General features: G+C 43.0%; 1 protein-coding gene across 1 annotated transcript in view; it reads left to right on the plus strand.

Annotated features, from left to right (window-relative positions):
* LOC149070983 (matrix metalloproteinase-28-like) overlaps positions 1 to 20,087 on the plus strand; it is a 38,120-nt gene extending 18,033 nt beyond the window's left edge. Inside the window, exons 2-11 of the mRNA XM_089248560.1 lie at positions 880 to 1,003; positions 1,853 to 1,960; positions 2,068 to 2,171; positions 11,825 to 12,029; positions 12,429 to 12,587; positions 13,644 to 13,790; positions 15,431 to 15,567; positions 15,678 to 15,819; positions 15,912 to 16,093; positions 16,942 to 20,087. Coding sequence (XP_089104686.1) covers positions 880 to 1,003; positions 1,853 to 1,960; positions 2,068 to 2,171; positions 11,825 to 12,029; positions 12,429 to 12,587; positions 13,644 to 13,790; positions 15,431 to 15,567; positions 15,678 to 15,819; positions 15,912 to 16,093; positions 16,942 to 17,292 — 1,659 coding nt within the window. The 3' untranslated portion in view covers positions 17,293 to 20,087. The remainder of the gene's footprint in view (positions 1 to 879; positions 1,004 to 1,852; positions 1,961 to 2,067; positions 2,172 to 11,824; positions 12,030 to 12,428; positions 12,588 to 13,643; positions 13,791 to 15,430; positions 15,568 to 15,677; positions 15,820 to 15,911; positions 16,094 to 16,941) is intronic.
* Positions 20,088 to 22,373: the final 2,286 nt, after the last annotated feature.

A 22,373-nucleotide genomic window follows, 5' to 3' on the forward strand; every position in this document is an offset into this window, starting at 1 on the left:
CGAGCAACAGCAATCACACAGTTCTACAATCGTGCCATTTTTTTTAAGCTTATAGGAAAAAGATTATGATTACTCATGAGTAGACAACGGATTATATGCAAATGCATATGTGCATATTGATGTCCATATTTTGGCATTTTTTAGCATTAATGCATAAAATCAAAGAATTTTCAGAACGAGTGCATATTTCTGAAGATTCATTAAAACTTAATTTTTTTAAAAATGCAGTTTTTCAAATGAGTATCGCTCATAATGGTTTCATGTAAGGGGCCGTTCAAGTATTACGTAAGCAAATTTGTAGCCCTTTTTGACCCCCCCCCCCCGCCTTGTCAGCAAAATTTCGTCATCAGCTCTGCCCCTCTGAATCCTAACTCATATTTTCATAAAAAGTGGTTGCTGACGTAAGCATTATCCAAACCACCCCCCTCACTCCCCATCAAAAGTCAGCAAATCGGAAACTCCTCCCCCCCCCCCCATCGATCATAACGTAATACTTGAACGGCCCCTAACATCGATCTTTTATTTTCCCGCAGTACAAATCAGACACCATCTATCGCAGAAAGCTTCCGCGCTATATTTTTTGGCGAATGAATATGCATTATAAGAAATGCAAAGTATGCATTTTAAAAACATATCCGATCTTTCCTCATTTCTTGTACGTAATTTGGAATTTTTTTTAAACTTTTTCAGGATTTTTTAAGGCCGAAACACGCTACACTGACGTGACGTGACGTGTAACGTGTTTGGGTCTGTAGTGCATATTTTGGGGGTTTTTTATGCATATTTGGCATTTTAAAAGCATATTGCGCCACTTGTTTTAGGGCATATAATCCTTGCTCCGCTCTCATGAGGGTTGTCCGTGCTTTTTTTTTGTTGCAGATGTACCTCCAGAAATACGGTTATATGAACGACAGCGGAGGCAACAGCGCGTCTCTGATGAGCGAGATGTCAATGAAGGACGCCATCTTGGATTTTCAACGATTCGCGGGACTGAACGAAACAGGTAAAAACTACTTCCGAGAAATTCACGGACGACAATTCACTGCCGCGCAATTTCGCCGAAAGGAAAAACTCACTGATCGATCACAGCTTGTCACAGATAAATCGAGTGAGTGATGGTTTCAGTGAGAGCAAGTGAAAGAGAGGAGTGACCGAGAGAGCAAACAATCGAGCAGATGACCGAGTGAGGGAGAAAATTGCCGAATTATAAAGAGCGTGTGAGTGATCGAGTGAGTGCACAAGTCACTGACTCGTTGATTACATAACTCACCAAACTCACTTGGTCAATTACTTGTTCCGCCAGTTGAATTGCTCAATAACTTACGTATGTGCCTACTCACATAATTTGCTTACTATTGCTCACTCAGTCATATTTTCTCACATAATTTACTCACTATTGCTCACTCAGTCACATTTTCTCGCATAATTGCTCACTATTGTTCACGCACTTGCTCGCTCACTCAAACTTTGTCACATAATTGCTCACTATTACTCATTCACCCCCCCCCACCTTTTTTCCTTCTTCGCTCAAACTTTCTCGCATAAAATCGCTCACTATTTCTCGCTCACTTGCTCAATTTCTCCCTCGTTCAGTCACTGGCACACTCGCTCGCTTGCTCCTTCAGTCATGCACTCTCTCTCTCTCTCCCTCTGTCACCCAGCCACTCACTGACTCGTTCACTCACTCGATCTCTCGGTGACGAACTGTTGTCGGTGAGTATTCCTGTCGGTGAATTTTCCGTGAACCGGTAGAGATGGTATAAACACACCGGTTCTTCGAAATAAATGTATACGGTGGTGTTAAATTCATTTATATGGATATGGGATTGACATTGTGTGTTACTTCGAGCAGGCCAGTTGGACAACACGACGCTGACGATGATGAACATGCCGAGGTGCGGCGTCAGGGACAAAGTCGGCCATAGCGGATCGGCCAGGAGGAAACGTTACGCGCTGCAAGGTAGGATAACGCGCCTTTGATTTCTGCATGTTAATTTTCTATTATTGCCATACTATCTTCTGTAATGGATCATGTCGATGCTAAAATGCGATTCTCACCGATTCCAGGCAGCAAATGGCGAGTCACCGATCTCACGTACAGGATCAGCAAGTACCCCAGGCGAATCAAGGACCGACAGAAGGTCGACAAGGAGATTGCTAGGGCTTTCAAGGTAATTAATATACTCTCGTTTCTTTGCTACCGTCATGTCTACTCTGGTGACATAATTCACGCTTGAAGTGAGAAGAGGGTCCCATAGGGAATCGACATCCGCGAAAGGTTCCGAATACTCCGTTTAAGAACTATCCGGTGCACACACACTTCGAAACCTAATCGGGATGTCAGGAAATCATAACGCCAGAGGTCGCTTCCGCAATCAAAATTACACAGAAAAGCTGCCGTACCTTAATCCTTAAGACTGTTAACCCAAAAAGGTGTGCATTCTGCATCCAGAACTTGTGCAAACGAAAGACTCTCCTGATATCAGTGTGAGTTGTGTGATGTCAGAGAACGCTAGAATCTGGAGATCTGGAGCAGGGATGTCCTTCATGCACACATGGAAAAGCGTAGTTGCACTTGTAATACGAAGATAAAACGCGGGCCCTCGTTGTCGATTGAAAAGAAAGAGCTCATTTTTTCATTCAGGGGTCATTCAAGTATTACGTCAGCATCGAGGGGAGTTTCGGATTTGCTGACTTTTGATGACAAGGGGGGGAGGGGGGTTCGAAGGTTTCTTACGTCATCAACCACCCCTTTTTGAAGATATGAAATATTCTAAGCTGCTGACGGGGGGAGGGGCAGTCAGGGTTTTACTGACTTTTTCTGACAAGGGGGGAGGGGGGTCAAAAATGGCTGAAAATCTGCTTACGTAATACTTGAATGGCTCCTCATTAAAACCAAAGATTTTCAAACGTAATGAGGTTTTATCTCTTCATAGTTTACTATCAGTTCTTGATTCGGACTCTTATTGTTAAATCTGCTGCACCGATTGCGTCCCAATGCGATACATCTGTCGATTCGATCAGGCGTGTCGAGTCGCAGGCCGCAACATTTGTAGTATCGGTCCAATGTAGAATATACGCTTCTTACGTACCAATGCCGATTCATCTGCCGATTCATTCGTATACGTATTCCTGTTCCAAAGGTTCTGTTGACTCGATTCCGTCACTTGATACGTCACACTTGTCAATTTGTTCCATCTTCCGATTCGATTCTGATTTCGCGATATATATGCATCTGTTAATATCATTCTGATTAGACACATTACGTCTGTGTATTCCATTCTGATTCCTTTCGTTAAATGTACCGATTCGATTCTGATAACACACGTTGCCTCTGCCAATTCAATTCTGATTACATACGCTAAATCTGTCAGTTCAATTCTGATTCCCCGCATTACATCTGTAGATACAACTAATATTCGATTCTAAACTCTGTGCGTTACACGTGTCGATTCGATTTTGATAACACACGTCGCATCTTTCGATTCAATTATGATAACACATATTTCATCTGTCTATTCAAGTCTCATTCTTCACGTTGCATCTGCCGATTCGATTCTGATTCCATACGTTAAATCCATCATTTTAATTCTGATTTCCCGCATTAATTGATTCGATTTCTATAACACATGCTTCATCTGTCGATCCGATTCTGATTATACACGTTACATCTGCCGATTTACTTTTGATTCCCCACGTTGCATCTGTCGATTCAATTCTGATTACTCACGTTGCCTTTGCCTCAGCTGATTCGATTCTGACTACAGACGCTGCCTATGTTGATTCGGTTCTGATTCCCACACGTTACATCTGCCGATTCAATTCTGATTCTCTGCGTAGCATCTGCCGATTCAATTCTGATTCTCTGCGTATCATCTGCCGATTCCATTCCGATTCTCTGCGTAGCATCTGCCAATTCAACAGGGATTCTGTGCGTTTCATCTCTCGATTCAGGTTTCATTAAATGTGCATGTTTGTTTGATTCAACCTTCCCAACATTACATCTTTCGATCCGATTTGGATCCCGCCAGTGTTACATCTGTTCCTTGGATTTGATCGATCCCATTTTAAGGCATCAGCCAAATCCACGTACTCGAACTAACGAAAAGAAAAGTTTCTCGGAACGCGAATCGACAATATCCCATTGCCTGCGGATCAGAACCCATATCATCCTCCTCATTTCGTCGAACGGTGAATCATTTCTATGAATACTGTTTGATGTGACCAAAGGGTTGACCACCGACGCAATCGCGATTTCCATGTAATCCCTATAATAAAGGAAACCCCAGTTACGTCAATAGATTGCCATTTGCAGCCGGGTCATAATCGTGAATAGCTATTTTTCCCAATATGACATTAAAGACATCATCCATCAGAGGAAAGTTGCGCGACACCACGTTTAATATTGAATAGGGAAAAATTGAGAGGCATCATCATCATCATCAGCAGTGGATCAGCAGCGGATCCATGACTGTATTATTATTATCATCATCATCATCATTGCCAAAGGGTTAGGCCTGTGATGCGTATAAACGCCTTCGGAATATTACCTGTCTAATTACGATGCAGTAGAACGTGTTTTGCAGAGAAAGGAAACGGGTTTTTTTTTATTTCGTTTCAAACCTCAAGAGTCACAGAGTTTTGAAATGTCCGAAAATGTGGGGGGAAAAAACCCGTTGTCGAAACCGATCGAACAATTCCAGAAAACTCTTCGATATTAATCGAATGGGCGGCTTTCATCGTGTCCAAACAAGTCAACGTCATAATTCAGAATCATCTGTAACGAGACGTCCCGATATCCACTCGCCTCACTGATGTCCAATGTGTCCTCGACATTTTCCGGATCGCTAGCACACGTCTATGTCAAGTATATTCAACCTATTGCTCCCAAATATTGATGGTGGATGATCGGCTCGTGAAATCTCATTGACAGGGGTATTCGCGAATGAGGTTTTCGTTTCGACCCGTCCGCATCGAAGGAATGGCCGGCAAAACCTAACCAAAAAGCATGGTGTAATTTGTTTTAAGATTAGTTGTCTGGGTTCTAGTCATCATCGGTGAGTTAACGGTCCTCCGGGACGCCGGAAGCCGGAAGGGAGGGTGGAGGAATTCAGGATAAGGGTAAGGGAAGCAGAAATTCATGAAAGGAAAAAGACGGGAGGGGGGGTTAGCAGAAATTCAGAAAATATGCCAAGGGAAGGGAGGGCAAAGGACAGAAATTCAGATATACATACTAGGGGAGGCAGAAATTCAGGAAAGGGTAGAAATTCACGAAACCAAGGGAAGCAGAAACTCGGGAAAAGGCAAAGGAGTACGGAAACCGAGAAAAAAAGAAGAAATCCGGAAAAAGGAAAATGTGGGCTAGAATTCAGAAATAATCTGATGGGGGTTGAAACTCGGGAAAGGGCAAAGTAGGTGCAGAAATTCAGGAGGGGGCTAAGAGAGGAGGTAAGAAAAACAAGAAAACGGGGAGGGGGAAGGCAGGGACTCAGAAAAGTGGCAAGAAAAGACTAATTCAGGGAAACGGAATTAGTTGGAATGGCTTCAACAAACACATTGCCACATTATTTTTGACTAACAACATGAACGCGACACAGGAAATACGCACCTTTTTGCCATCCACCGCTGTCTCCGGCGTTCCTGGTTCTTACAGAAGCATGCTCGAGTGTTCGATCAGTTGCGTCCTCGCAAGATGTGCATTGATATGCGGATATTTCTCAATTCCACTTCTCTCTCAAGGATTAGCGTTTAGCTATTCCTTGAAGCTCAAAACGAAAGTTCTAGATCCAGGTAAAATAAATAGGCTCTATTAAATGATATTGATAAGGTGGTCAAATATTTGGATATTGATGCGGGCTCACACACTAAAAACTGCAGTTTTGGGTGGTTTTCTCCCTATACAAGGCAATTTGTCTTGATGCCCCTTCCCGGCTACAACAAAGCCCCCCTCCCCCGGAAGCTGTATCATGAGGATTTCCTAATAAGACGTTTTTATAACATCCTTATTGATCTTCTTCTGATTGGTGTTTCAGGGATGTATGATTTGAAGAAGACGCACAGGGGCAACCGAACAACAGTGGCGTATTTGCAAGGGATAAGGCCAGTGAGTGAGCAAAAGAGTGACTTAGAGCATGACTAAACATGTGAATGACCGAACGAGTGACCTACGATTAAGGGACCAGGTCAGTGAGCGGCGTAGAGCCCGGGCAAAGGCTCCCCGGGCAAAGTGATTTTTCTGAAGCCTGTTATCTGTTGAAACGTGTTTACTTTCGGAAATTTTAACCAGATCTCGTTTTCACACTGCCACCCCCCGCAGTTGAGCAGTGCCGTCGTAACGCATAGGCCCATCCGAATAATGCGGCCTGGTTAAGAATTTGGAGATCAAGCATGTAAATTGGTAAGCAGGAATTTATAGTCAGATAAGGGGCCTCAGAAGAATTGATTCGCCCGGGGGCCCATGATGCTCTGGAGAAGGAAGAAGGCCCTGAACTTCAGGCGAACGGGTCGTGCCACGTGGAGATGGCATTACATGCGTTAAGATGGCATTGCCTAGAGAGTGTGCAAGCATGCGAGCCAAGGCTGGGATGACACGGGGGAGGGTTCTTCTATCACTTTAGTCTCTTCCCCCCGAAATACTATTCGTCATCCCCAAAAATTTCTGGCTACGGTCCTCATGTGAGTGACCAAAACATCGTGTGCAAGCATGTAAATGACTAAAAGAATGACTTTAACGCAGATGTACTTGCAGGAGTTGAGGGGAGGGTAATCGGATTATAGCACAGGTCGGCGAATTCGAGGAAAAGGGTAGTCAAGAAAATTAGACTAGAATAGTAGAAGGGCGGCAAAATTCGTGCAGCCCTCCGGCGCACGAATGTGCCTCTGCCAGGCAAACGAATCCTGGGCAAAGCAAACGGTTCCGGAGGAAAACAGGACAGCCAAAATTGACGCCAAGTCCCGAATTTTTTTTACCTAAACAGTTCTAAGAAGTGACCATAAAAAAAAACCCTGAAACCCCCCCCCCCCTCCACCACCCAAAAAAAAAAAAATGCTCCGAAAATTTCATCAAAAATTACCAATAGAATTTGCCTAATGAAAAACTGCAATTTTTGAATGGGGGTATGTAATCTGAAAATATGCAAATATGTACCGCGAAAATACATAAAGAATAATATGCATATTCGAACTTGTCCCCTTTCTGAAGGTTTAGATGTCATAAAGGCATCATTTTTGCAAAAAAAAAACTCATTCACTGACAGTTATTTCCTCTTCAATCTCGAGATTTTCGAACTTTTCCCTTCAAGACAGAAAGTTTTAAATCCACCGTTTTTTTCGATTACTTCGTCGAATTTTGCTATAACAGATTGGCCTACCCTATCTTTGGAAAACCTAAGAATTTCAATGACTTCATCTTCAAGCCATGGGCGGAGATACGGGGGGGGGGGGCATTGTTCCCCCAGCATCGAAAGTGGAGTGGGCAGATCTAATGTATATGTTTGTATATGAATTGACATCATCGTCATCGTGCCCCCCGCAGCAATAATGACCTTGCCCCCCAGACTTCCAAGTCGATCTCCGCCTATGCAATAAGCTCCATGCTTTCTTTCTTTAAGGACTAGATAATAGAAACCAGAATACCCAAGTTTGATCTTGTGTACGTCAACTGTCCTTCGAAAGCTTGTACAATTTTAATGCATGCAGCATCTTCCGGATTGAATTCATTTAGTATAGATTTGACGATTTGAAAATTTTCGCTGTAATATATGCAACCATTAGAGATGTTCCCCATCGCGTAATCGCAGGCTTTGTGGGCAGAGCTTAATGTAGGAGCTTTGGCTTTAAAAGCTTCTACGCGATATAAGGAGATTTTACAAAAACCTTTTTCAAGTTGGAAACAAGATGGTCAACGTTCGAATACCCCGATCGAATTTCTCCACAAATGCTATGCATTGCATGATCGAGGCAATTCACGTGTACACCTTTTGGATAGAAACTTCCGATCGCTCGCCCAGCTTTTATCATAATTATATGGAGTAGCATCGATCAAGAAAAGTAAAATATTGTTGCGCTTCACACCATTGGGGGGCCACAAAACATTCATGCTTTTGTCAAAAAGTTGACAGATAGTGGAACGATTCACTTTCTGTAGAATATCAGAATTGAATAGAAAACATTTTCCATGATGATCCGTCCCGAGAATTCCTATGATGACATTAGCAACAGAGCGAGCTTCATCTATTGAAACAAAGAAACTTTTTTTGCCTGTTATGGAAGATCTTACCTTCTCCATCATTTCAATAAAACTCACGTAATTTTTTCGCAGCGTTAATGTATGCAGTGTACTTTCTCTAAGAAGTCCCTAAACTTTGAATTGTTCAGCTTTTCAAAAGGTATGTCAGCTGATATTGATGTGTCGCACCTTCCCTTGAAGAAGGGTATCTTCTTCGAAGGGGATGGTGTAGACACTGTTCAAAGAGGAGTGCAGATGATTGAGACTTCTTCCAATGTGATGTGTGACAGTAAATTTCTGTTCAGCTGCAACTTTAGTTTCACACACTTTGCGAAACAAAATGATCCCATCAGTAGAAAAAACATCCTCTTCAAATTCTTTAACTTGTTTTGCAAGAGATAAAATTTATATGGTTGGCTTTTTTGGCATTATTTTCAAAATTCAGCAATCCCTCGTTTAATACATAACTCTTCAGTGTGCGAGCATGAGAACAATTATCGTCTCTTGCGCTCTGGAAAAAAAAAGAAAAAAAGATGCTGCTGCTCACCAAGGTGGTTTTAAGGCCATCATGGGCCCCCAGGCCAAGTTGTTTTTCTGAGGTCCTACCTCCAGGTAATTATAGAAAATTTCAACCGGATTTCATTTTTTTGAAGCCCCTCTTCTTTTGAGGCCCCCGGACCGTGCCCATGCTTTAAGACGGCACTACTGCTCACAGCAGGCAACAACTATCGTGAGGCGGGAGCCATTTCCAAGCAGTGGGCTATGATTTTAATTTCCTTTCGATGTATTATCCAACACTTCTTTTCCTTTGCTTTCTGTTGCCGATGGAAGGCCTAACTGACTTCTCATCTTCGGCGAAACACTTTCGAAGTTCATATACCAATGCAATCCGTTGTTGTGTTTTTCGCTCTGTGACTGCAGCCAAATTGTAAATATGCTCTTTTCCGTCTGGTTTCCACATTTGGACGAAGAACATCCGGGCTTGGTAATTACTATGAATAATTACCATCAGGCCAAAGTACTGACCGTACGTTAGAATGTGTCGCGCCATCTTCTCCTTGGGCATTGGAAATCCGTTGGCATCGATTTCCGAGTGATTTGACGTATCAGTGGATCGTGACAGGATCGATTTTGAATATTTGAACAGGTATCCGTAGTGACAATCGCTTACTTTCTCGGGACTGGGGATCACGAACCTAGAATTCATGGCAGCCCATAAAAAGAGAGATCCAGATCTATTTTTCACACGCTACATTTTGTGTCAGCCATTTTGCTTTGGTTTTTTTTTTTACTTGGAAATTGGCCGACACCGGTTCAAAAAAGAGTAGTTTGTGCGTGAAATTACACACACACACACACTCGCGCACAAAGAACGAGGAAAACAAAAAGGGAGATGGCGATGAAACTTCCTCCATTTTTATTCTTTTGTCCTACACACACAGAAAGGGGAAAAAAGAGATCTCGGACCCAGGATGTTGGCGGCGATCAAGGCCGTTCACATTGCGAAACTGGCTCCGCGAGAGAGCGAATGGCTGATGGATCCGATAACCATCGCAATTAGCAGCTTTTTTAAGCTCATTTTGGAAATAACAGCTTAATTTAAGCAGGTGTTTGACTGGTCGAAACGAAGATGGCGCCACCGCCTCTTCGTGTTTCCAATTCGTCGGGTTCGTTTTTGACGATTGATTATTGCCTTCAACCACAAACACTGCCACTTTTTGATAATGGTTGATTTGATTATAACTTTTAACAGTAAACGTTAAAATATTAACACCTTCCTCGCATACAGTGAGCCCTTCAAGTTACCGCAGGTGAGTCCACAGGCATCGTCCCACAACGGGTGGGCTGGCAAGGCTCCAGCCCTGGGGCCCGGGATGATTTTCATTATTTTTTGTTTTTCACGCTATGCATCCATCATAAAGGGGCCCGTGAAAGTCTGGTCAGGGGGCCCACAAAAAATATCCCAGCCAAGGGCCATACTCCAGGATGTGGGGGCCATGCCCACAGGAGACACTCAATTGTTTTTCTTTCCCGGAGGTCCTTTCTCCTCCTCCTTCGCTCTTTCATCCCGTCATGCCTATTGCGTGAGGGGCTCAAACCTCACACAGAGTTGCAACTAATTTTTTTATTCTTCTAAACTAGGGTTACCAGATTTGGAAACTTCGATTGGGAGACGCCTGCGTGCGTACTCTTGGAATACAGTCGAATCCCGTTCGGACTGCGTTTTTCACGTTATCCTGGAGCGAGCTGGGCCGGGGTTAGAATACCGTCTGCCCTGCTTTGGGGGCAACTTGGGTTCACGCATTCTGGGAACTTCGACGGCGAGTGATGAAAGTGTGTGAACATGTGTGGGAAAAAAAAACACCACACAAACACTCATGCGTCAATGAAATGAATGTGTTTCAGAGTGAAAAACAAAAAAATCCTCGGAAAAAAAAAGGAAAATATAGTGGAATCCCGTTATAACGAACTCCAGGAGACTGGAGAAATAATTTCGTAATAACGAAATTTCGATATAAAGGAGTTCCAGATTTCCAAATTGTTCCTACCTGGAGGGATTAGAAAAGTTTTCGTTAAAACGAGATCTTTTCGTAATAACGGTATTCGTTAAACGAAAATTGACTGTAATTCCAGTAACCTAAACAGGACAAAAGGGCGAATTTTCTAACACGTGGGAGGACTTGCTGCCCTGACTACACTGACCTCATGACCAGGGGTGAACAGGAGCCAAGTGGACGTCCCGGCAGATAGTTGAATTGTTTCAGATCTAGAAAAACACTTTTTCTTGTAATTTACTCACATCAATTCGGCGATAAAACGCAGGAGCTTGGCAACAATTGATGATATTTGGTAATAAAGGGAAACAACATTTAGTGAGAATTTGTTATAGTATATGGTGATGAGGGGTAATATTTGGCGATAATGGGTAATATTTGGTGATAATGGGTGGTATTTGCGCGAATTGGTGACATTATGTGAGAATGGGTAATATTTGGCGAGGATTAGTGGCAATTGATAAAAAATTAACTAATGTCCCGATTATGTCTCATACAAATCTGGTCAGTCCATTCATGAGAGGTTTGAAAAGAATAATCAATAATAAATCTATATTTGATGAGTAATCACCACAAGGTTTCCGGTTTCCATACGGGACCCGATTTCCACAAGTGGGGCATTTGCCTAAGGCTCATGATTTATTTGGGGGGGGGGGGGCTCGAAATTTAAACAACGTATATTCAATGGCTAACCAATCAACTTTGACCCTAGTCTCAGGGGCACTATGATTCCTGCTTTGCCCAGGCCCCTTTGTGTCGAATGGGCCCTAGAGTAAGCCCTCCACTCCCCGGTAGGATTTCGTTTTTCTAAGCATAGGTTTTTCATGAGCCGTTTTCAACTTGTTTAACATGAGTAAAAAACCATAATTAATGATTGAGATTGATTCTACAACCGCTCCCCCCCCCCCCCACCAATCTGTTCCGGCGCCCTGTCAGCTTTCCGGTGGAGGGTGTGGGGGGGGGGGGCGCTGCAGGACATGATTCAACCATTGTTCATTATGTGGACCCATGAATTTGAAATGAGCCGTCTTTTTTCTTGTAGGTCTGGGGTGAAGTGACGCCACTGAAGTTCATCGAGAGGAAGAGCGGTCGAGTGCACATCGATGTCCGCTTCGAGGAGAATGAACATGGCGATGGCGAACCCTTCGACGGCCCCGGAAGGACCCTGGCCCACGCTTTCTTCCCGCAATATGGCGGCGACGCCCATTTCGACGACGAAGAGAAGTGGACCATCGACCAATACTCTGGTAAGTGTACACGGGGACGTCTTAATGGCTCTCTCACGACCCAACCCACAGAGCCCCTCCCCTCCTCTTCAAATTTATATAAGAGGAGGAGGATCATACAGATCGCGCTCGAAAATGGCCCGTAATGTTGCGGCCCACTTAAGTGATTTTAAACTGCACTTAAAGTGATACATAAGTGTGCCGCGGTTCGCTTGAGTGATCTGGAACCATGGCGATGGTCACTCAAGTCATCTGTTAATATACCGCTGGCCACTTTTAGTGATCTAGCAACATCAGATATCTCCAAGGGCCACCACATTTGGTTTATGGGTTGTGGGACCCCTTAACATGGTTGAAACTACTGAAAATGATAGTCATGTCCACATGAATTCACTGTATGTTTTCATTTCTCCTTAAAAGGTACGAATCTCTTCCAAGTGGCCGCGCACGAGTTCGGCCACTCGCTGGGATTGTCTCACTCGGACGTCAGGGCCTCCCTCATGGCCCCTTTCTACAGGGGCTACGAACCTACTTTCACGCTGGACGAGGACGATATCTTGGGTATCCAGGCTCTTTATGGTGAGTATCATTAATAAAACGGGTACGATATTACTCTTATTATTTGCTGCAGTTGCTATCAAGCTCGGTAGATAGCAGCACCAGATTGTAGTTCCGAAAAAAATTTATTCGGAGCCGTGCTGCTGCCATCTAGCGAGCGTAATCAAAACTGAAACCTTTAAAGGTAAAATCATTGCTCGTTTCAAAACCGATTTCTAAAATTATTACGTGATCACTGATTAGGGCTGTCTCAACGCATGGGTTGACTTGGGTGTTGGGCCCCCTGTGATAGTGGGATCTTGTGATACCATATCTGATAATAAATATGTGAATTATTTGGCTGGTATAGTACTAATAGTCTGATAGAAAGTTTCAAGAGTATCACTTTTCCCGGAAAACTATGATCAGCAGGGTCCCCGGGGCAGGGAAGTGCTTAGAACTCCCCCCCCCCCCTTCTGTGGATTCACCAGCCAATTTATACATATTTATTCTAAAACAAACCTAATATCAAATATCATTATCCATGCAGCTGGGGGTCCGGGTTCCGTGTAAGTAAAGGGCCATCAAAGGAGTATTATGAGACCCCCCAAAGGGACTTAAGCAGTTGGATAGACCATGCTGGGAGAAATTTTCAACCTCAGTCCGACCAGGAAATTGCTTTCCAGATTTTGGGATTTGAATTTTCACATGAGAAGGACTTTAATATGGGGCGAAGGAAGGGGGGGGGGGATTAGGGGGAAGCCCTGGACAGGCGTCGATCGATGACGATATGACGGGAGGGGACGAATTGTAAAAAGTCCGTTCAGTCATCTCGTAAATTATTGGGCAGACGAATCATCCTATATTTTTTCGGCTGCAGGGAGGGGTGATCGTTCCCATCGGAAGATGAAGTCGTGTTTTGATGATTAAATTTTAATCACTGCTGTGGTCGAATAGCAGTATATCGCTTCTGATTCTGCCATCTAGTGAACGTAATCCGAACTATGACCTCTCTACTATGGAATTTCGTATCTAACAATAATCACTTGTTCATTAAAAGTTTAATTCTCATCATCACTATTTATTGGAATGTTACAGGTCGCCAAAGAGGCAAATCTTCGACCGATTCCCCGGGCACGTTCCCGAGGAAGAACCCGGACATCGACGGGGCACCCGATTTGTGTCAGGATTCGTCGATAGATGCCGCCACTAGGACCGAAGACGGAATGACCTACGTCTTCAAAGGTATGTACACTGTACTGTATTTTTATTTGAATGAAGTACTGGATTAATGGTATCAATTTTGTCAGCTCATCATAACTGCGGGCTTGGGAGGGATTCGAGTTTCGAAGGATCCCTAAGCAGGGCCGTAATCAGGATTTTTTGTTGGGGGGGGGGGGAGAGGTGAACACGATTTTGTCGCTAGGGACTACTCCACCCTATATTGAAAAGGCATGAAAAATAGAAAGACATAATTTATTAAATGCAAAAAAGACGGTATAAACAAATCAAAGGCATAAGAATTGATCAGAAAATTGAAAATCTCTTTTATAGAGAATTAATTTCGAGGCCAGCCTAACTCGAATGTGAAAGCCTTTTAAGAAGCCAACGAGGATTTTTTTGCAAAAATAAAACATGTGGGAGACCTACAGTGGGGGTTTGTTGGTCACCCTTGAATATATGCCGTTTAAATTTGAGGTCTTTAAATTATGGGGGCCCTGACTTCTTTTCCCTCTGTTATTGAATATTAATTTAATGCATTGGGCCTTTGGCGCCATCTATCGACAGACGGGGAAAAACATCGTCGGGGAAAAAAACGAAACCGTTTATGCAACAGCTGCTGCCATCTATGTCAGATTTATTAAAAAAAATAAATAAAACTCGTGTCTAGTACCACATCCTTGAAAACTAGGTAGCAGTGAACTCTTCATCAAGGGAATATTTTTTGTCGCTGTGAAATTTAAAAGGTCAAAGTCGTACTGCTATCGGGGGAAAATACAGGAAGTCAAGACCGACCGTACTTCATTACATCAGTAATGCTATCAACAATGGGTGTTTATCGATAATTTTGCACTTGTCGGGTTATCAGGACAATCATTGGCGCGTTTTTTTTCCCCACCAGACGCTCTTTAGGGAGAGTGTTAAGTCGGTGGTAGCCTATATCAGCGATATCGTCAGGAACATTCCATTAATGCCTGGTTGTGAATTCAACATGCGGGATGCCATATTTATTGACATATAAAACATGGACGGCTTTGATCGGTGATGAGTTTGCATGATATAGGGTGGGGGGGGGGGCATTCCGGCATTCATTCATGCCGTCTATGGTTTGGAAATAGCACTGTTGATAGTTTTTTCGTTTAATTTTTAAATAATAAGTGACAGCATGCCTCCTATCTTTCTGTACGTGACTAATTAATGGAGTTTCCAAATTTTTGGATAGATGGCAGCAAGAGATAAGTATTTCGACATGGACTTCAAATTGCATTAGAGTACTGTACCATAGTCTAACCATATTCCCCGCGAAACATACGGGAATTTGGTATCTAGAATACGAGAAAACAAGTGCAAATGCCAATTTCCGCCAAAAAATTAGGCCAAAGGTGAACAAAACTGCTAATTAACTGCATAAATCTCTGAAAAATTGCCAAACGGCGGGAAATTGAAGCGCTGATAGGCGGAGATGGACTGGAAAGGTATGGTGATGATGATGATGCCAATGCAACAAACATGAGTGTTGTATTCACCCATTCGCATCTTGGATATGGGTCCCCGTGCTCATTGGAGCCCGTATCTCCTCCCATACTGTAGATAGGATTTTAATCTGTCCTGCAGAGCTTCATACGATGGCGACTAATCGGTGTGTGTCCATTTTTTCTTTGTAGGAGAATATTACTGGGAGATTCTGCAGAACGGAATAGCCGACGGGTATCCCAGGAAGATATCCGAAGACTGGGGTGGCCATCCCGGTAACATAGATGCCGCGTTGACGTGGAGCAACGGGAAGACATTCTTCTTTAAGGTGAGGTTCAACTTGAACACAAATTTTCCCTCCCGCCATGTTCATGTTGTTGGCGTGAATCGTATCTGTGTTGCTTTGCCACCAAATGAATCATTTCTAAATTCCCGCAGAACGACAAGTACTGGAGGTTTCGGAACAAGAAGATGGACAACGGCTACCCGAAACTCATGTCAGTCGGATTCGAGGGCGTCCCAAACAACGTGGACGCCGCTTTCGTGTGGAGCGGCAACGGCAAGACGTATTTCTTCAAAGGTAAGGTTTCGATTTCGGCAGATATTCACCAACGACGGTCGCCAGTTTTTATGGATTTGACATTAAATTTCGGATCTTGTTCTTATTTTAAGGGAGCAATTATTGGCGATTCGATAGCCGGAGCGAGCCACCGGTCAGCGCCAAATACCCGCAGCCGATAAGCAATTGGGAAGGTCTACCGGACAACATCGACGCCGCCCTGCAATGGAATAACCAGAGGACATACTTCTTCAAGGGCAAGAACTACTACAGATTCAATGACAGGACGTTCTCCGTAAGTTGTTTTCTTCGCGTTATCGATCTCTAGATTTAGTTGTCATCGAGCTCGCTAGATGGAACTATTTACTTACTTACGCTCTACCGTCACTATTTTATGCTAGTGTGATGCTGCTATCTAGCGTGTTTAATGACAACTTTAAAGTTACTTCATATACTCACGTGGTGCTGCCATCTAGCAAATACGATGAAAAAGTTCCTATTTTGATCAAATTTCTCGGAAACTGAAGGGATGGATGTCGAAAAAAGAGGCGACTATATATCCCGTATTTTCATGTAATTTTGGACATCCCGACCCTTTGTCGGGTATTTTCAACGAAGCCTAATTTTTATTTTATTTTTATCGAAATACAGTTTCCTTCCTTCATTGATATATGATATAACCTTCATTTCCTGCCATTGGCGATTTTTCAGTGATTCTCATCGATAGGTGACAAATTTGTTTTCATTTGACACTTGTATGGTGATAATTGGTGAGGTCCCGTATTTTCTATCTCAAATCCCGTATTTTTCTCGAGGAATGTTGCGGATCCAGGAACGATCTACAAGGACGTAAGTTGTTCTTATAGCTGACCATATGTAATTGAGAAAAATATAAAGTAGGGGACATGGCTAACTGTCACCAAAAAAGTTGCCAATTTCATCTGAGATCGCTGAAATTTGCCGGTTTCGAGGGGATACCGAGTTGTGAATAATCGCCAAGCTCACTAGATGGCAGCAGGGAAGGTCGTTCTGCCATCTGACTAGCTTAACGAACAAAAAAAATATATAAATATTTCTATGACATTCTCATAATAGTGCTGTGTTTGGCTACATCCATTGATTGTCATTCCTCTCTTTGTGCAGATCGACTCGGGAACTCCACCGTATCCTAGATCGACATCCGTGTGGTGGTTCGACTGTCGGTCCCAGGCCGACCGATCCTCGTTGAAGGCGTCCGAGAAGCCCGTGATCTACATAGGTCCCACGACGACCCAGGCCACGACCCCAGAGGAAGGAGACTCGGACTACGTCGACCCTTCGGAGAACCTCGACGTTGACCTGCAGCAGAACGGCGACGATCAGTCCTCGACAGCCACGCCGCTCATGCAAGGTTACAACGGTGCGATGCGGTGCGACACCACCGCCAGGGGCAAAGTCGCCCTGAGCCTACTAGTCCTGATGGCGTCCGCGATCGCCGCCAAGAGACTTCTTTGAGAAGAAGGAAGAGGAGCCACCACGTGGCATTCGGACAGAGACGGGACGGACATACTATGACGTACAAAAACATTTTTTTTGCTACTTTTTCGTTTATTAACTCGTAAACACGCACCGGCCAGTATCCATGATCTCCTCAGTTTGTCCGTCAACGCTTCAGACGGCGCAAAATCTCTCTTCTATACTTAAAAGACATTCTTCGCACGGTGGAAAACTGCCGGTAACGCCATCTGTCGTCGTATATATAGCATAAATGCAAAAAAAGCAGTATTTTTGAAGACTGAGTGTATGTGTGTTGTGTGTGTATATGTGGCGGTTACTTATGTCCCGCCATCATCGTTGTCTTTTATGCGCTTCTGGCAGCAGCTTTTTTTTGGACAAACTTTACCAGGGATGTCTCGTGTATTCTCATTGCATCGGGGGGTGTTGGACAATGGGGCGTTAATGGAGAGTGAATATCTACCGGTTGTGTTGATTGTTAACTGTCTGTATATGTGTGGAATTGCCGGATATGTGACGCTTCCGATCTCAGGTACCACGGATCCGTTCAGCTTCAGAGATAAATCGGTTCGGTCATGAACGAACTTCAGGGGAACAAACGTGGATCCAGAGTAGGGTGGGTAACCGAATAATTTGGGAAAACACTGTCAGTCCCGTAAAATACGGGACAGTTTAACGAACCCACACAACAAATTACTCCTTCCGACACATTGCTTTGGATCCGCGTCTGTCTGGGAAGTTGTTCTTTGAGCCATGACTTTGTGATTTCTTGTCGAAAACAGGTGCCTAACAACAATTATTTCGTGATCTTTTTCGATTGGACGTGTCTTTACTGGAGAAGAAGAGGCGTTAATTTCGGAGACGTCATATCGGTGCTGGAGACATCAAAGGAACTATCCATTTGTGCGTCCGTGACGTTACATTGCCACCTGAACAGTCGATCAAACTATCCTTCGAAGACAAAGCTATCCATTTGTCTTTCGTGATGTCATCATCACGTTGAACACACTCAAACAAACTATCAATTTGGCTTCCGTGACATTATTTCAACGCTGAAGACACCAAACAAATTATCCATTTGCTTCCATGAGGTCGTTTCGACGCTGAACGAAAGAGGGATGATATATTTCGCTTCAGTGACGTTGTTTTGGTTCTCAAGACACCAATTACCCTATCAATTTGTCCTCCATGAACGTCGAAGATATCAAATGAATTAGCTTTTGGCTTCGGGATGTCATTTTGACGCTGAAGATACCAAACAAAATAACCATTCGGCTTGTGGGACGCCATTTCGATGCTAAAGACAACAAAAAAAAAGAAATTCATTTGTTTTCCGTGACGTTATTTTGACTTTTAAGACATCAAATATATCACTCCTTCGGCTTCCCCAGGACATCATTTGATGCTTAAGATAAAAATCAAATCACTCTATTTGGCTTCCGTGACGTCAATTCGGCACTTAAAACGCCAAAATAACCACACAAACTACACATTTGGCTTTCATGACGTCATTTTCACGTTAAATGACGTCATTTCTTCAGTCCTATCCTTTTCATGACATTTTTTTAGACACGGAAGACGTCATACAAATCAACAATTTGTCTTCCGTCATTCTGACGCGTGACGTAATTTTGACGCTAAAGACACCGAACAAATTTTCAATTTGGCTTTCGTGACGTTATTATCGTTCTGAAGACACCAAAAAAATCTTATCAACTTGTCTTCCATGAACGCTGAAGGCATCAAATAAATTAGCCTATGGCTTCCGTGACGTTATTTCGACGCTGAAGACACAAAAAAAAAACCGTCTTTCGTGACGATGACGTCGATGGATGCTGAAGATACTAAAAAAAAATCACTCATCCGGCTTCCATGATCCATTTTGATGCTGGAAACACCCAAATGACTTCCATTTGACTTCCCATAACGCTAATTTTGACGCTGAAGATATATTTTTATCTAAAAGAGTTAACCATTCTTTGGCTCCTGGGACGACATTCTGACGCTGTGGACACCAAAAAATTACCCCTTCGGCTTCCGTGTGGTCATTTTGGTTCTGGAGACACCAAAAATTACCCATTTGGCTTCCCCCGACGTCTTTTTTCAACACTGAAGACACCGAACAAGCGATCTATTCAGCTTCCGTGACGGTGAAGAACGACGCTGAAGGCATCCAAAACGCACCGGTTTCGCTACAAACTACCCATTTAGATCTGATGACGTCATTTTGGTGCTGTAAAAAAGCTCATTCAAATCATTGAACTCGAAGTTCTATGGGGATTGATTCTAAATGACGTCACGAAAAAACTCACGTCCGCAAACTCCTAAGGAAAGACACGCCCGATCGTAAAGTAGGCGGCGCTTTCTCCCCCCCCCGGCTTTTGATTCAGGATGAAAGGATCCTATCTAATCCTTATGCGGTGAATTTTACCATTAAAAGTGTTATTATCTGTTAATAATTCTTCTCGTCCTTGTGTTAACATTTCGGGAGAGAGTTGCTGGTTACAACTCTCTCTCTCTCATTTCTCTTTCTCTGGGTGAATGAGCCTGTCCTTTGTGTTAGAATCCTACCCTTAAAACTGCCCAAATTTTCATTAAAAAAAAAATTGGAGTTATGTGATCTTATTTGGCAACATGTGATGAGACCAGAGAAAGAAACGTTTTTGTTGTAAATACTCTATATTATTATACATAATAACTTATTGTTCGTCGAACCTTTTTATGTACATTTTTTTTCTGTATGTGTATAAAAAAAACCGGAGGCTCATATTTTGATTAAAGTTTCTGGAAACGTTACCTGCCATTTTGTGTGCTTATTAACGCGTTTTTACTCATTTTACCCTCGAAAATATGAATTCATGCCTCAATGCCATCTATCGGGCGCAACCTTACATCGAAAATATAATAATCAGCGGTGATTGAATGTGTTTATGAGGGCGGTATTCACCGACATGGTGTAAACTATAGTCACAATTTTTGGATGAGAGATCCATACGGATTGGTTAAATTCAGGTTTTTAACCAATCTATGTTGATCTCTTATCCTAGAAATTGTGACTACAGTTTAAACCATGTCGGTGAATACGACCCTGAGCCGTCTGCTAAGGTAAGAGTAGGCACGCCAAGAAGCTGACCACCTGTGGGCTACACAAAAATTTGTCCCGCTCTTCTCCCATTATAGTCTAATTTTCTTGTCTGTTTGCATTCCTCAAATTTGATGTCCTGGGCTTTTGAAAAGCCCACTAAACAGAGTGAGCTAGAAAGCGAAGGACCAGGTCGGTGAGCGATCATGAAAGTTTACTGGCATGCGAGTGATAGAAAGCAAGGCTTAGAAACATAGACATAATTACAGGTGCGGTGCTAAGGGCTATATTCACCGACATGGTCTAAACAGTAGTCACAATTTTTGGATAAGAGATCAACATAGATTGGTTAAAAGCCTGAATTAAACTATATCAAAAATTTTAACTACAGTTTAAACCATGTCGGTGAATACGGCCCTTAGTCATTCACATGCTCGCACGAGCTCCAGATCACTCTTCTGGTTGTTCACCGACGTGGTTCCTCACTCTTCAGGTGTTTTTTTTTTAGTCATTCACTGACCTGTTCCTTCAGTCTCTAGGTCTCTCAATGCCTTGTTTCCTCACTTTCTAGGTAACTCACTTTCCAGTTCCATCACTATCTGGGTCTTTTGGTCCTTCACTGACCTGGTCCCTCGTTCTCTGGGTCATTGTTTTGGTCGATCGCGAACTCTCTGGTTCACATTACTTTTGATTAAAGTTTCTCTCTTGATTGTAATTCACCATAAAAAATATGAATTTATGCGCCAACGCCATCTGTCTCACGCTGAAAATATGATAATCAGCGTCGATGGAAAGTGTTTTCGGTCCGTCCACCAAGAATTGGCACTTGGGCCGAATTTCCGATAAGAAGAGTTTAGATCGTTGCTGAAATTGTAGATGGCGACACTTTTGATATGTATGTAAAGATATCTGATGTCAATGATTGGGATAGGGTTACCAGATTTAAAAACATTCCCCTAGCATGGCCCAACCCACAAGGGTAAAAGGCTAATATCTCGGAAGAGGCAGAGCCCGAACCTTATCTGCTCTGTCAGGTTTAGAAACATCGAAATGAGCCAGCACCTCCTAGAGATAGAAGGCCTCCGCACTCTTCTTGTGACGTCAGTAAGTAGTCCATTTTCCCCCTCAGAATATTCAGGGAAAAAAATTCCCTGCTCCTGCCAGTATCATCGTTGTGAGGAAAAGAAATGACCGAGCTCAGAATTGGCGATTTCTATGCCCCACATCCAATCACTATGCGGTATTTGTGAGCCAATCAGGAAGATTCTACGCCAAAATAAGAAGAAACGAAATAGTATGGTGTATTTCAAAATGTGGCAAACTTGGTAGGCAGTCTGAATGACGTTTATGGCAAACATTGCAGAGGCCTTCTATCTCTAGGAGGTGCCTCCTTAGTAACAATTCACTTATGCTCGTTCACAACAGCTGGCGCCACTGTACTTGAAAAGCCGCAATAGTTTTCCTGTCAACAAACAAAGAACTGCTATTTTTATATTTTTCTTTCCCGGTCTTTGAGTAAGAGTTACAAGATTCCAAAACTTTTGGAAATGTTGACTCATGTGCACGAACGCCTGCAACTTGACTTATATATTTTCCCAACAGATGGTGCCTCTATACTAACCAAAACAGAGATGCTTTTTAGATGCATGCAGTATTTTGTTTTCTCTTTGGGAAGGGGGTATTTTCTAATAGAGGGTAAGTACAGCCCTGGGTTTCCTCAAAAAGTGCAAATATGCGGGGGGGGGGGGAGTGAACCAAACAAACACACATTGACAGACTGATGTTTTTGGGGCAGTATATTTTTTTTCCTGGAAAGAAAGAAAAATTCATTAACCATGAAAATGAGGATAAAAAAAGAGAAATTTCTAAAAAATATGAGGAAGCTTGAAGTGGTCTAGGGCGTTCACCCGGAAAGTGAAAGGACGTGGGTTCGATTCCCTGCAAAGGCAGTTGAATTTTCTCTTTTTCCAAAAATTCATCTTCGCAACAGCCAGTTATT

The sequence above is a fragment of the Pholcus phalangioides genome, unplaced genomic scaffold, assembly GCF_987345545.1.
Source record: "Pholcus phalangioides strain wild (caught in Gottingen) unplaced genomic scaffold, Ppha-v1.0 ptg000020l_1, whole genome shotgun sequence".
In the NCBI taxonomy this organism is placed as follows: domain Eukaryota; kingdom Metazoa; phylum Arthropoda; class Arachnida; order Araneae; family Pholcidae; genus Pholcus; species Pholcus phalangioides.